The sequence below is a fragment of the Phalacrocorax carbo genome, assembly GCF_963921805.1.
Source record: "Phalacrocorax carbo chromosome W unlocalized genomic scaffold, bPhaCar2.1 SUPER_W_unloc_3, whole genome shotgun sequence".
Lineage (NCBI taxonomy): Eukaryota > Metazoa > Chordata > Aves > Suliformes > Phalacrocoracidae > Phalacrocorax > Phalacrocorax carbo.
The window spans coordinates 1,306,690-1,322,590 of NW_026990254.1; the positions used below are offsets into that span (position 1 = coordinate 1,306,690).

At 38.9% G+C, this 15,901-nt stretch overlaps 1 protein-coding gene across 1 annotated transcript in view; it reads right to left on the reverse strand.

Annotated features, from left to right (window-relative positions):
* Nucleotides 1–257: 257 nt before the first annotated feature.
* LOC135310869 (junction-mediating and -regulatory protein-like) overlaps nt 258–15,901 on the reverse strand; it is a 132,395-nt gene continuing 116,751 nt past the window's right edge. Inside the window, exons 8-10 of the mRNA XM_064439940.1 lie at nt 14,465–14,560; nt 12,615–13,161; nt 258–10,211 (exon numbers count right to left, since the gene is read on the reverse strand). Coding sequence (XP_064296010.1) covers nt 9,904–10,211; nt 12,615–13,161; nt 14,465–14,560 — 951 coding nt within the window. The 3' untranslated portion in view covers nt 258–9,903. The remainder of the gene's footprint in view (nt 10,212–12,614; nt 13,162–14,464; nt 14,561–15,901) is intronic.

The window sequence follows — 15,901 nt, forward strand, 5'->3', positions numbered from 1 at the left end:
ATTTTGTAGGAAAAATTTAAATTGCAGTATGTTTATAGGTTAAAACCAGCTATTGCCGTACTTTTAACAGCACTGATAGCAGTATGTCAACATGTTCACTACACCAAAGAGCAATTTGCAGTCAAGTCTGTCAGCTCTGGTAGCACTGAAATTAGGCAACACACTCTCCCATTAAGGTGCTTCTGTTTACTCCTTTTCTTTGCAAGAGGCTTCGCTTGTTAACATGTTATATTAACTATGTAGTGCTAAACACAATATATTGTCCATGCTTATGGAATCATTACCAGAAATATATACAGGTAAGTTAATCACATAAGCATTACAGTGAAAATAAAATCTGATTACACACATGAGCAAGCTTGATTTACAAATTATACTCTTGAAATTCAGTGCAACAAATGGAATAAAAGTAAACGTTAACCAATAGTTTCTACTTCCTCTTTTCAATAAGTTGCATCTTCAATAACATACCTGTTATTGCTTTAATATTAGTCATTACAGAATATAGTGTTTATACTCATAGAATCACAGAAACATGTCCTGAGTTGGAAGAGACCCACAAGGGTCATCAAGTCCAACTCCCGTCCCTGCACAGGACAACCCCAAATTTATGCCATATCTCTGTTTCCTTGCATATGTTTAAGAATAAGTGGGTTTTTTGTAGTGATGATTGCAAAGATTTCTCAAGGACCAACACAATTATTAGAGCTTTTCTTGCCGATCTCAATGCAAGATTGTCATAATTTCCACAAGTTTCTTGTGGATATACTTAAACTTTCCTCATTTGGTGCTCCAGCCATCACATTGCAAAAGTTCACATTACAGAGGATGGGAAGTTTTATGCATTAGCCTGTACATGATATATGCACAATTTTCATAGAAAAGTGGTGAATTATGTGAAATTGAGACATCTAGTGACTCATGGGAGATTACAATCTAGGATTATTTTTTGTAGGAGTATGTGGAGAAAACCTCATTTATTTTCCACATTGAAGATGGCAGTTTTGAACTGATATAAACTGCTATACTCAGCATAACCACTTTTTGTGTTCCTATGAGAACTTAATTTCTATAAACTAAACTATTACAGGAATCTAAGATTTCAGCTAAATATAAAACAGATTAAGGACAATAATTTTTCTCAGTCATGCACATATTTTCAAGGCAAAGCTGACAGATCACATGGCAAACATCTGAAAACTGTAGTACAGTACAGCATGGAGCTATTTAGATAAATCATAACACAGTGGTAAACTGTAGACACAAATGTTGTGCAAGAGGACAATTACACCTATATTTTTAAATGACACTATTTTTCCTCGGCTTGGAATTTTCTTAGTGTCCCATATGTATACTATAAGGAATAAAAATGCAGGCTGGAAAATAGGAAAAAATGGACATAAACGCTGCTCAATCACCACTTAATTTAGCACTAAGTTTCAGATGAACTGTATAATCTGAATTACCATTCTACATCATAGTTTTGCTTTGTGCTACAGACAAAAATTTGATTAACTTGGTTTTAAAGTGTGGTGTGACTGGAAGTACAGACAAATGTAGAGCAAAAATGCACCACAGCTTATGGTATAGGCAATGTCAAACTTTGAGATTGCTGTTATTGCTGCGTGAACACATTATTAGCTTATAACCACACCATGTAACTCAGGGTTCAGAGAAGCAGTTTAAGAAAAAAACCCCCAAACATTATGTAGGTTTAGGCCCTTGGAAAGCCAGTATCAAGTGTTTCCTAGAGCTGATCTTCTCAGGACAGAATACAGACCTGACAACTAATACACACAGCAAAATTAATACAACTCTGCAATAACGTTGCTCACAGGTGCTTTGAAAATGAATGTTCACGAACTTTATAAATAAGGCAACAAGGTTAAGAAAACGCCTGTTGATAGCAAGGGTAAAGTGATATCCTTTCAAGATGTTTGATAGCACTTTAATTTCAGGACAGCCACAGAAAAACAGCTGAAGGGTCCAACAGCTGAGCTTCCTTTAGGTTACATAGCCTACTGCTAAGGTAAGTTCTCCTGTTTCTATTTATAAAAGTAAATGGCAAGACATGAAATCTCCTTTTATAAAAGTTAACACAGTACATGATCTATTACATGACAGCAGCAATGCATAACTCTACTTAAAAAAGAAAATAAAAATCCACATAGTAGTTTGTCTTTCATGAGAGGAATGGTGAATCAAACATGCTACACAAAGGACATGGGTTGTGTACTTCTCAAACACAGCATATGTCATGCCAGTAAAAATAAAATGCTAGTGAAAATTTAGTTTTCTTAGAATTGTAATAGGCTGACTTTACCGTAGTAACACACAGAGTTTCTAGATGGTACAAGGCTATTTGTATTTCTGTATTGACATAACTCTTAGTGCTGTTATATCAAAGAGTATCTGCCTGCAGCCAGTCTAGTCCAGCCAGTTTAGGATTACTTCCAAGTATTCACTGCAGAGGAAGTTCTAACTCTCCTTTAAGAAAAAAAATCATCAGGATCAAAAGGGTTGTTTTTTTTTTATTCAGCCAATAGGGTTTGGGTATGAAATACAAATATTTTTGCAGCCACTAAAGGCAGCAAGAGAAGTAGGATTTTCACAACTGAAGTATCAGTATGTATATGTATTTTGATCTTTTTTAAAGGCTGTTTAGAGTAATCAAAAGCCATTTTAAATCAAAAGAGAAAATAATTTTAAGTATGAAATTACAAAAAATTTCTTCTTATAACAAATGATAAAGTATAACAAACTTGGTTCAGCATAGTTAAATATTATTTTTTAAAAAGCATGAAAATGTCTACATTAAAAAGGTGTAAGACTATAAATAGCCTTCTAAAAAAGGTGCTGCAGTATATCTTGCTAAATGTACCACGCTGGAAGCAAACACGAACTTGAACATGTACTGTATTCAACTCTCATCCTTCATTACACTGTAGTCACTTATTATTTCTCATACTGAAATACACTTCAAACTAAGAAGAAAAAAAATCTTAGTTGCACATTACTGAATTTCAGCTACTGTAGTGCAACTAGGAATTCTGCTCATTCTGGAACAGCACATTACTATGTATCAAGCTTCTCTGCAAGGAGCTATTTAATTGGTTTTTCAATTGGTTAGTCAGTACAGTAAAAGGGAGGCTTTATAGTTGGTTTGATGTCTCAGCTGAATCCCAAAGTTACTCTATGTCATGGTTTAGGTGGGAAAGAGTTAATTTTCTTCACTGCAGCTGGCATAGTGCTGTGCTTTGGACTTACTATGAAAACAATGTTGATAACACGCCGATGTTTTAGTTGTTGCTAAAGTACTGCTTACACTAGTCAAGGACTTTTCTAGCTTCCCATGCTCTGCCGGGAGGGGGTGCAGCTAAGAGAGCGGATTCAAACTGGCCAAAGGGATATTCCATACCATATGACATCATGCCCAGTATATTAACTAGGGGGAGTTGGATGGGGGAAGCAGCAATCACAGCTCGGAGACTGGCAGTGTCCGTTGGTGGGTGGTGAACAGTTGCATCATGTCCTGGTTTGGTTTTTTTTCCCTGGGTTTCATTTCTCTCTCTCATTATTTTCCTTTTCATTTTATTATTACTACTACCATCATCATCACCATTATTACTATTTTATTTTAATTATTAAACTGTTCCTGTCCCAACCCACAAGGTTTCTTGCATTTGCTCTTCTGATTCTCTCCCCATCCCACTGGGGTGGGGGGAGTGAGTGAGAGCATGTGTGGGGCTTAGTTGCTGACTGGGGCTAAACCATGACAGTATTTTTGGCGCCCAATGTGAGGCTCAAAGGGTTTGAGATAATAACAGTTGCTAGTCACAGCATTGGCTCATCTGTTCTCAATATTAGTTTATCAGATAGATACCATGCTGATTTTAAAGTACATTTTAAAGACTGGTGTTGGGTTTTGTAGTTTCCTGTGCTCTGTAGTGATTAGAGATGTTTTGTCTGGGAGATTTGTTATTAAAACACTGGTCTTGAGCTTTGCTGGTTATTTGGGTCTTGCATGGAAGCCGATACTGTACTTTGGGTACCACCTCATGGAGACAATTAGCAATTATACCTCTTCCTCTGAGAGGTTCTTCATGAAGGAAATAAAGACTAGCACCTTAGCTACCTTCTTCTATAACGCTTCCTCCTTCATTACAACAACTTTTCAGTATCTTGACCATCCTTGGGTAGTTAAGATACATCTGGTGATATTGCTTGGGAATATTGTTTTGCTTTTGTACAAGGTTAATAAGCAATTTAAGAATATCATCCAGAGATCTGCCCCAAGGCTCCATAGCTATGGGTGGCAGGGTATGTGGGATAGTATGGGCAAATGCCTAAGACGGTGGGCACCCCCGGTGTTGTGGGACTTCACCCCTGAACAAGTGCAGAATCCTGAAAAACTAGTAGAACATTTGGAGGAAGTATGTTGTCACCCTGGCAATTCCAGAGAGATAGAAATCAGTGCAATGTGCTGGGGCCTGGCCCATGCCTATCGAGCCCTATTTAACACTATTCAGTGCCCCCAAGAGGAAGGGAAGGCCCCTGGATCTAAATCAACAAAGAAAAAGAAAGCAACAAGCACTGAGGCCACTCCTACCCCCACGACAGGCACTGCAGCTGAACCAGAGAACCGACCCATGCCAGTATCAGTCGCCTGGAAAACCTGGAAGAGAAAATCAACGTGTTTAGGAAGAGATGATGAAAAAGCAGGGCCATCATGAGGAGAGGAGGAAGAAGAGGAAGAACTCATAAAAAGACAGAAACCACCTGATCCTTGGCCTTGAGTGAGTTGCGAGATATGCAAAAATACTTTGGCTGCCATCTAGGTGAGCACACTGTCACCTGGCTCCTCCGATGCTGGGATAACGAGGCCAGTAGCCTGGAATTAGAGGGAAAAGAAGCCAAGCAAATGGGATCCCTTTCTGGGGAAGGGGGTGTTGACAAAGCAATTGGAAAAGGGACACAAGCCCTCAGCCTCTGGAGGCAACTCCTGTCCGGTGTAAAGGAAAGGTATCCCTTCAGGGAAGATGTTAGATATTGCACAGGGAAATGGACAACCATGGAGAAAGGTATCCAGTACCTGAGGGAATTAACCGTGCTTGAGGTGATTTACGGTGACCTGGACAATGAACAGTCACCCAAAGATCCAGATGAAGCCCAGTGCACATGACCCATGTGGTGGAAGTTTGTATGGAGTGCACCATCGACGCATGGGAACTCATTTGCAGTAATGTCCTGGAAAGATGATGAGGCACCAACAGTAGGGAATGCGGTTGATAAACTCCGGGATTACGAAGCAAATATCTCTTCTTCCCTCGTCTTGGCTGTGGAGAAACTGTGCCAAGAGCTCCAGCAACCGAAAGAAGATATGTCCTACTCCCCAGCAGTACGGACCGGTATCTCAGCCATTAGGAATAAGTGTCCCTTTGCTCACAAGAGAGGATAAACACCCCAGTCTGCCCTATGGTTTTACCTGTGTGACCATGGCGAGGACATGAGGAAGTAGGATGGAAAACCTACCTTGACCCTAGAGGCACAGGTACAAGAGTTGCAAGGAAGAACAATCACACAGAGGGGTTCCTTCAGGAAAGGTGCTGCTGCAGTTTCCAGTGAGCAGGTACCCAGACAGAGGAGTAGAAGCCCTGATTTTATTTTTGATCTTAAAAGAGAGACCTCTGATTCGCATTTACATGAACTGAGTAGCAAATACTATGTTCGGGACTAGAGGGGCCCTGGCTCCACCCAGGTGGAGGAAAGGGACAACCAGGTTTACTGGACTGTGTGGATCTAATGACCTGGCACATCAGACACACAGGACTATAAGGAGGGAATTAAACAGCTGTCTACCTCACCTGGTCTCTCAAAAGACCCTTCTGTTGTGGGGTTGCTGAAGGTCAAAGAACAACAGGTGCCAATCATCACCACAACAGTGCACCAGCAAAATACCACACCAACAGAGACTCTCTGATCCCCATCCATGAGCTCATTCACCAACTGGAGAGCCAAGGAGTCATCAGCAAGACTTGCTCACCCTTTAACAGTCCCATATGGCCAGTGTGGAAGTCTAATGGAGAGTGGAGACTAACAGTAGACTATTGTGGCCTGAATGAAGTCACTCCACCATTGAGTGTTGCTGTGCCAGACATGCTAGAACTTCAATGCAAAATGGAGTCCAAGGCAGCCAAGTGGTATGCCACAAGTGATATTGCTAATGCATTCTTCTCCATCCCTCTGGCAGCAGAATGCAGGCCACAGTTTGCTTTTACTTGGAGGGGTGTCCAGTATACCTGGAATTGACTACCCCAGGGGTGGAAACACAGCCCTACAATTTGCCATGGACTGATCCATACCGCACTAGAACAGTTTGGAGCTCCGGAGCACTTTCAGTCTATTGATGACATCGTCGTGTGGGGCAATACAGCAGAGGTTGCTTTTGAGAAAGGGAAGAAAATAGTCCAAATCCTTCTGAAGGCCGGTTTTGCCATAAAACAAAGTAAGGTGAAGGGACCTGCACAGGAGATCCAGTTTTTAGGAATCAAATGGCAAGATGGTTGTCATCAGATCCCAATGGATGTGATCAACAAAATAACAGCATCCGAGATGGAAGGCTGCTATATGGAGTCCTACACGACAAGTCGCAGAAACTGCTGAAGGAGAAGGTGAATCGAGCCAGTTTGCAGAGGTAAAGGCCATCCAGCTGGCCTTAGACATTGCTGAATGGGAAAAGTGGCCAGTGCTCTATCTCTATACTGACTCCTGGATGGTGGCAAATACCCTGTGGTGGTGGTTACTAGCAATGGAAGCAAAGCAACTGGCAGCGCAGAGGTAAACCCATCTGAGCTGCTGCATTGTGGCAAGATATTGCTGCCCGGGTAGAGAACCTGGTTGTGAAAGTACATCATGTGGATGCTCACGTCCCCAAGAGTCGGGCCACTGAAGAACATCGAAACAACCAGCAGGTGGATCAGGCTGCCAAGACTGAAGTGGCTGAGGTGGATCTGGACTGGCAACATAAGGGTGAATTATTTCTAGCTCGGTGGGCCCATGACACCTCAGGCCATCAAGGGAGAGATGCAACATACAGGTGGGCTCGTGAACGAGGGGTGGCCTTGACCATGGACGCTATTGCGCAGGTTATCCACGAATGTGAAACATGTGCTGCAATCAAGCAAGCGAAGCGGGTAAAGCCTCTGTGGTATGGGGGATGATGGCTGAAATATAAACATGGGGAGGCCTGGCAAATTGACTATATGACACTCCCACAAACCTGCCAAGGCAAGTGCCATGTGCTCACAATGGTGGAAGCAACCACTGGCTGGTTGGAAACATATCCCGTACCCCGTGCCGCTGCCTGGAACACTATCCTGGGCCTTGAAAAACAAGTATTACATCGACATGGCACCCCAGAGAGAACTGAGTCTGACAATGGGACTAATTTCTGAAAGAACCTCATAGACACCTGGGCCAAAGAGAATGGCATTGAGTGGGTGTGTCACATCCCCTATCATGCACCAGCCTCTGGGATAATCAAACGATACAATGGACTGTTAAAGACTAAATTGAGAGCAATGGGGTGGGGTGGGACATTTAAACACTGGGATACACATTTAGCAAAGGCCACCTGGTTACTCAACACAAGGGGATCTGCCAATCGAGCTGGCCCTGCCCAATCAGAATCCTTACGTACTGTGGAAGGGGATAGAGTCCCTGTAGTGCATGTCAAAAATATGCTGGGCAAAACAGTCTGGGTTATCCCTGCCTCAGGCAAGGGAAACCCGTTCATGGAATTGCTTTTGCTCGAGGACCTAGGTGCACTTGGTGGGTGATACAGGAGCATGGAGGACTCTGGTGTGTACCTCAAGGGGATTTGATTTTGGGTGAAAACAGCCAATGAACTGTATGGTATGCTGTTAATTGCTATGTAATGTTGTATGTCATCACTACTATGGTTGCTATATGCCATATCAATGGTATCATAGCAGTAATCTCCCAAATTAATGAAGACTAAACTTTGAGTAAGCGAAGCAAAGTGCAGCAGTGCTGGAACAAGGGCTGACTTCAGCATGCAACAATCCAACAGCACACGCCATCTGTATGGCCCTGAAAGACTGTTACGATAGATGGAAGCCGAAGGCATGGACTAAATGAACTCAGTGGACATTTTCTCGACATTTGTGCATATCTTACAGACATTTTACAGAGGTGGTCCATAAAGTAAGGGGATGATAAATATCTGTGTATTTTCTCAAAGGATGGGAAGGCAGGGTGGTGGTTGTTGTGGCTGTATTGATAGTATGGGACCTGAGCATGACATAAATGGTATAAGGGGAGGATACTGTCATGGTTGAGGTGGGATAGGGTTAATTTTCTTCACTGTTGCTGGTATAGTGCTGTGTATTGTGTTTAGTATGAAAATAATGTTGATAACACACAGATGTTTTAGTTGTTGCTAAGTAGTGCTTTTACTAGTCAAGGACTTTTCTAGCTTCCCATGCTCTGCCAGGTGCAGAAGCAGCCTGGAGGGGAGGGGGCACAGCCAAGACAGCTGATCTAAACTGGCCAAAGGGATATTCCATATTATATGATTTCATGCCCAGTATATTAACTGGGGGGAGTTGGATGGGGGAAGCAGCGATCATGGCTCAGGGACTGGCAGCGTCAGCCAGTGGGTGGTGAGCTGTTGCCTCACTTGTTTTTTGTGTTTTTTTTTCCCCCCGGGTTTCATTTCTCTCTCTCCCTTGTTATTTTTCTTTTCATTATATTGTCATCATCATTAGTATTGTTATTATTATAATCATTATCCTTACCATTATTACTATTATTATTTTATTTTAATTATTAAACTGTTCTTGTCTCAACCCACAAGTTTTCTTGCTTTTTCTCTTTCAATCCCCTCCCCCAATCTCACAGGGATGGGGGGAGTGAGCGAGAGGCTGTGTGGTGCTTAGTTGCTGACTGGGTCTAAACCACAACGCTCTCTTTTCTCCAAATTTAGGTACTTGCAAATAAGTTTACTGGGATATTTTATTCAGACTTAAGCTCATTCATATGCCTGTATCAGAAAAGAACTACCACAGAAGACTAGTGCTGTATTGGTGGCGTTATAATTATGAATCTCTTTGTTGTACTGAAGCAGCCTTTAGTTTTGAAAGCTAATCTCTTGCCGGTTTCTGATTTGTTCTGAAATCATTAATTTCATCTCCTGAAGTCTAATATCTCTGCTTTCAGGCACTGTAACTTAGTATAATGCAAGTTCATGGGATTCATATGAGTAGCACAAGTATAAATTACATTTGTATGTTTACTGTTTATAGTCTAGAAATTCAATTAATCAGAGTATTTACAGATTGAAACACCAAGCTATCAAAGTGTCAGTCACACAGGGTAACCAACGAGATTTCAATGTGTTTAGCAGTCAAATCTAATCATCCTTCACTTGGAGCTATTCAGTCTGAAGTGATAAACATGCTAAATTTTTACAAGGCCTGAAGTAATTAGAAAATAAGTACAGGGTGTGTCCAAGAGAGATTATGCTGCTTTGTTACTTAAAAGCTTTTTAAAGCATTTTGATAAGCTGCAAACAGTCCCTTCAAATTTACTAAATTAAATAGAGTTTTTTACAGGAGCAGTCCTGTCACTATTCAGCAAAAGTATTCAAACAATAAGAGGCTAAGATGTTGCCTAAAAGAAGTTTTCCTTACTATACACTTTAAATTTCTCTGAAAAGTCAGTGATACTAAATTCATATGTGCATGTTTTATCACGTTGGATGTCAGACAGTTTAGTCACATTCATACTAAGTCCCCTAAAATGCATAACCTGAGTCTTGGCAGCTATTGCTATACACAAAGTGTTGAATAAATTTTTTTTTTAATGGAGGTTAATTACAGGTTAATCTTCCCAGTCTGTGCAAGGCAAACTCTCCTCTTCATCCTCTGATTCAGGTGATGCTTCCTTAATTCGTCGCAATGCTTCATGGACGCTCCTTGTCAGAGGGTCAGTATCAGGCAGAATTGTAAAGGATTCTCTCAAAACATCTTTCTGCACTTTCTTCAGTTTCACCCCTTTCCTGATCTGTGCCAAGATGTTATTGCTATCATCTTCATTGGGAAAAGGAGGGAGACTTCTCTGCTCAACTTTTCTTAAGTGAAAGCTGCCACGCTTCAAAGAAGCCAGCACTTCATCCATTGGGGAACTCACTGCAGAAAAATCGAGACCTTCAGTATTATTTTTACTAGATTAATTCAGTCTTATTTTGTATTTCCTACAGACCAAAAAGTAGCCACATGCAATTAATGTGATAGTTCCATTACCATAAGTATAAAGGAGACTGTAGCATTTTCAATTTTATCATTCTGTAGCTCTATTATTGTTTTAGCCTCCAAAGTTATATTCCCTATTACCAGGTCAAAACTGGATTATACAGACAATTATAATTTCTGAAACCAAGTAACCTACTATCAGGCAGGTAGCAGAACCTTTCGAACAAGATGGCTTTCCTGTTTGTACTCAAGAAAATCAAAACATAATGAAAGTGTATATTACATTATATTTCTTGACTTTGAAACTCAGGTAATGAGTATGCATCTTAAGTATTGGACTGTGCAGTCACAAAAATGCAAGCACAGAGGAGAGCCTACATTCTCAGAACTTGCATTTTGTGGCTGATTTTACCTGCTGTATGACTATTACTACATGCCAGTGAGGGAAGCAGCGGTACAGTCAACTGCAACAGCATGTATTTTCCTGCCTCTCTGGATTCATGTATGTATCAGCACCTAGTCACAGCGTGCCTTCCCTTCCTTTATAATTAATGAAAACAGAGAAGTAAGAGTTAATACTTTATCACAAATCCTTCCTTTATCACCAATTTGAAACTAGGTCTCTGCAGAAATAAAAATCAGGCTTTGGCTCTTTGAAGAGCTACAAGTAGGTAAGATCTCTGTCAGAGAATGCAATATAATAAAGTACAATAGTCCAAAATAGCTCCCACACACTAGCACATAAAATGTGCAGCACATATCAATCAATAGACGAATATCCATCTCCAGGTTTTTTTATATTTTTGTATATTTTTAAAACCTGTTTTGCATTTTTGAGTGGACTTTGTCCATCAAACTAATGGCCCAGACAGTTGGAATAGTCACAAGGAAAAGAGAGAAATAAAAGAAGAAAACAGGACTGCATATTTGAAGGAGGAAGGAAGGATTGTAAAATACTCATTTGTCAGAGACACAAATTTCTGAAGTCACTTAGAGACTTGGTACATCTCAGGGAATACAGAGCAGCAGGTAGAGTGCTGCTGCAGATATTAATGATACTCTTAAGAGGGAGGATATAATTTGATTTTATATTTGTCATTTTATGATGTATAATCAAATTTTACACACAATAAAAATAAACAGTAGGACTACAGAAAAATAAACATGGAGCACAGCAGCATCAAAATTGATAATGAACTTAAGACACTGTACCTGTGACTTGCAAGACTCGTAAGAGCTTAAAATTCTATAACTATTCAGTTGCTTCAAGGTTTCTCAGTAATTTAAAGACAGTTCTAGAAGAAACACTCCTTGTTTCTGCCTGATAGATGAAAACAGTTCTAATTTTGATTTTATCTGGATGAGGGAAAATTCCAATTGAGAGATGTTTTCTGTAGTTGTAACTGACAGAGCCAGACAACTTTTATTAAAAGGTTATTACAACCATATTACAGTAGTGTGACCCAAGGCCCACCTGAGATACTTTTTCTCAGTGACTTCCAGTAAAACAGTTCAGCTGAGCGCTTTTGAAAATCCCATCTCTGATTTTCAAATAAAAGCTTTGCTCTAATATAGCATGTTTCATCAAAACATCAAGATTATTTTGTTCAAACATGGCTGCCATTCTCCCCATTTTATATATGGGATAAAGGATAAACAGTTAAAACCAACTAGCACAGAACCACAGTGAAGTTGTAACATCTCCCAGCTCAGCCCTATGCTCTATTCACTCGTCTCAATTTCCAAAAGAGTTTTTGATCTTTTAACTATTTATTAAATGCTTTGCTGAATGGTTATAGATTTAATTCTCAGTTGTAGTTAAATGTATACATTCTTACTCAGCTCTCAAGGGGACTTGAGAGTTTGTGGATTTTTGTAGGAAAATTTGAAGAAACCTTGAAGAAAGTATTCTCAAGGTTTCCTATGTTCCAAGACAAGTATTCGTTTTACTAGGCCATAAATTATGTAAAATTCTGTTCTTAAAAAAAAACCACTGCATCCTCAGGTGAAGCATATAATATTTGCAGTGCTAGCTGTAAACAAGATAGTTAAAAAAAGAATCTTTTAGGCAATGTTTAGCTCCATTTTCCAGCTAGTCTAATGTGGTATATCATAGGATCAGTTTCACAAGTGTTTTCTATCTAACTGAACAAGTATACCGCACGCTGTCATACAGGTCCTAACATTTTTCTGAGTTGCCAAAATTTGTCAACTGAAAAAGATTTAACAACTTTCCCATTAATAATTATAAATAAAATACAGCATACACTTCTCTATATAGCAATTCAAAATAGGAATTGATGTGTGTTACAATTAAATACACAGAAATTAAAACATTACCTCTCCTCCTGTGTAAACCCTGTAGATCACCAGTCTTCTTAAGCTTCTTCTTGGCACTAACTAGCTGACTGCTGTCAAATAAATGTGCTGTTGGGATACTGGAAGAGTACTGGACTCCCTTCTCCTCACTCTGATGTTTAACAAAGCTGTTGCCTTTCTCTAAGTATTTGGTGTAATCTTCCTTGGTGGACAAAGGTGGAAGCGGAGGTGGTGGAGGCAAAGGGGGTGGAAACGGTACTACAGTAATAGTCTCCGTTTGAAGCTCATTACTGGTGAGTGGAGAAGTACTAACATGAGGCAGTTCAGAGGTAACACCATTGGGAGGTAACGAGATATCTTGAAGTTGTTCTAAGCTTGTGGATTCCTGCACTTGCAAAGGCTGAACGGCATTTTCCAATTCCACCTCTTCACTTTTCTCTTGGATTTGTATGGTTGCTGGCAAAGATTGAGGCTGATCTACACAGGACACAGAGCTGGCTGCACATTTTCTTCTTGCATGAGCCAGTCGTAGTCTGGCTGATTTAAGTACTACTTGCCCAGGGTACCGCTAAAGTGAAAAAGTTATTTACAATTAGATAAGTACATGCAACACGCTATTTTAGATACTAAGTACTCATTAGAAAGGCAAATCCTAATGACAAGTACAATTAATCGACTCTTTTTTCTTCATTTACTATTTTCATTCATTTTGCCCTGGGCATAAAACCAATCCTCACCTTTATGCAAAAATGATCCATTTTCATAACTTTTTTCCATGGTTAAGCCATAATTCACATGTGATTTGTGTAGTCAGGGATACACATGGGTTAAAGTTAGGATTTCACTAAGAACCACATTGTACATTCAAAACTGTTTTTTTCTGAAAACTAAAATTCAAAATTCCCTCTTGCTTCCCTGTTCTAAAACTGGTGCGCTCTGCAGCAAAGTCCTCTCTGACCTAATATGCTGGCCTTAGATGTGAATCATACTGCTTAAAAAGGTATTTCTTGAAAATATCAAACATTTTGAGAATTTCCCAAGTGTTTTTAATTTAGTTCTTAAATTTGCTGCTTCAATATCTGTCTTTTCAAATTAGCTTCATCCATAGCCATTTTTATGCAAAAGTAAAAACTGCTTCCAAAATGCAGGTCTAAAACATTTTAGGCAATTGTGGCAGGCCTAAAGCAATAGAGAACGTCAATATAAACGTGCTCATACATAAAGTCAGTTCATTAACAGGTGCTGGTTAAAATAAGTAAAATATGCTTTAATTTAGAGAATCTATGCAATTCAAAAGCCTTGCAAACAATAATGATATGAAGAATGTACTGCTAAGCAAGACAGCTTTCCAGTAAAGAAACTTCTTATACCTATATTTTTTATGTATTCAGCAAAACTAAGCAAAACAAAAAAGTCTTCACCAATTAATAGTGTCTCTGTTTTCTTGCACTTTCATCCATCTCCTTATTATTTCCCCTTCATTCCATCTTCTATCCATTTTGTGATACTTATATTGTCATAGGAAGAGGCAGGTATTGACAGGTGTTATTGCAGTCAGTGGTAGTGGGGGTATGTCAGATGATAATGGTCTTTGTGGGAAATACCATTTAGATTATACTTCTTTTCGGAAAGTTTGCTATGTGTCTTGTCACAATGTGTAGATGTGACAGCAAACAGAAGCTTATTATGGCACCAGGAATGCAACGGCCAGAGAAATTCGCTACCACCAATGCCATATTTTGTTGTAAATATTCCAAAGAACAGTTAACTATAAAATGGCAGAGAATATCTAATAGCATAGTATAGTCTTGGAATAAGTGAAAATTTCTTTTGCAAAAGAAATTGGTGGAAACAGAAGAGTTGTTCTTTACCTGTTTAAATGTGCGAAGTCTGTCCAGTGTTTTCTGTCGTTCCTGACTAACCCAGGAGCTCTTTCTTTCCTCTTCATCTTGTAGGTGATCTCGCTTCTGAGAAAATATATGGAAAACATGTAAATATTACATCCAATACTATAGTTAGCATCATAAAAATAAATTAATTAAAGCAACTCTTCTACTAATTGTTAGGAATTACCTAACAATACTTCTCAAATAAACATGTTTCTGACCTTCAAAACTTTGCCTTTGTCTTCCCCTTAAAAATATATTATGCATTTCATATTTTATAACCTTGAAGAAATGCAAAGCTCAATAAATAAAGATTTCAATCTGGAATTGGAGTACTTGAAGACTAGAACTTGTTACCTTGAAAGATGATAAATAAATAGAGATGTAACAGAATACTATACTGAAAAAAAAATCTCATAAATTTAAAATTGTATAAATTAACCAGACAGCAAACCAGTATCCATTTTCTCTCATTCCAAAAACAAAATGACAGTTCAAATTGCAAGGTTGCACATTTAAAACAAGTCATATTAAAATTTTTTACAGTGAAAGAAATCACAGAACTCAATGCCACAAATTTTTGAAGCCAATATTGAGCAAATTAAGTAAACATTTTCATTATAATTTACATTAGTACACTAAAGTTTTGTATTTAATTAACTTAAGCTGTCATTATTTAATCCAACTTGATTTTCTGTAATCTTTAAATAAAGGTTTGAAGCTCTTCCTTGCAGCTAAGACAGTTATATTTTTTCTTGTTTGGGGATCTTACCTCAGTGAAAAAACACATTTGGATCCACCTCCTTTATATAGTCATCCATTTTCACAAAACTTCAGCAAAGTTACTACATCTTTGAAACAAAACACTACACTTCAGTCAAATTTATTGAAAGTGGGCACTAGTTATCACATCGCAAAAGTCACTGTATACATAAGTTCAGAAGTTGTCAGGAAAAGTGATAGAACAGGTGACTATAAAGCAAACCTCCTGAGCAGAAACAGCAGCTTTAATTCTTAAAAGACTCACAGCATTAAGTATTACTTTTAAAAGATGATGATCATCATCATTAAAAAAAATTATGTCCTTTATAAAGGGCCAAGTCCTGTGATTTCAAGGGAGATAAGTATAGATGCATTAGGGAGAGGAAGAGAAGGACATGTCTGAAAAGTGTCAGTGATCTTTATTAAATATTGATAATATATCAGCTCCCAAGACCTAGCCCAGTATTTGAATATTCTTTAAGATAAAGTCTATCACTAGATAAAGTCTAACACAATAGTCAGACTAGCTAACCTATTCTCTGTGATGAGACTGTGCAGAGAATCATGGAGCATACAGCTAGAAATACATACTTTATACAACAGAATTCAAGCATTTTCTTTTGTAAAGAAAAGAACCAACAAGCTTATTAAGATTCAAGA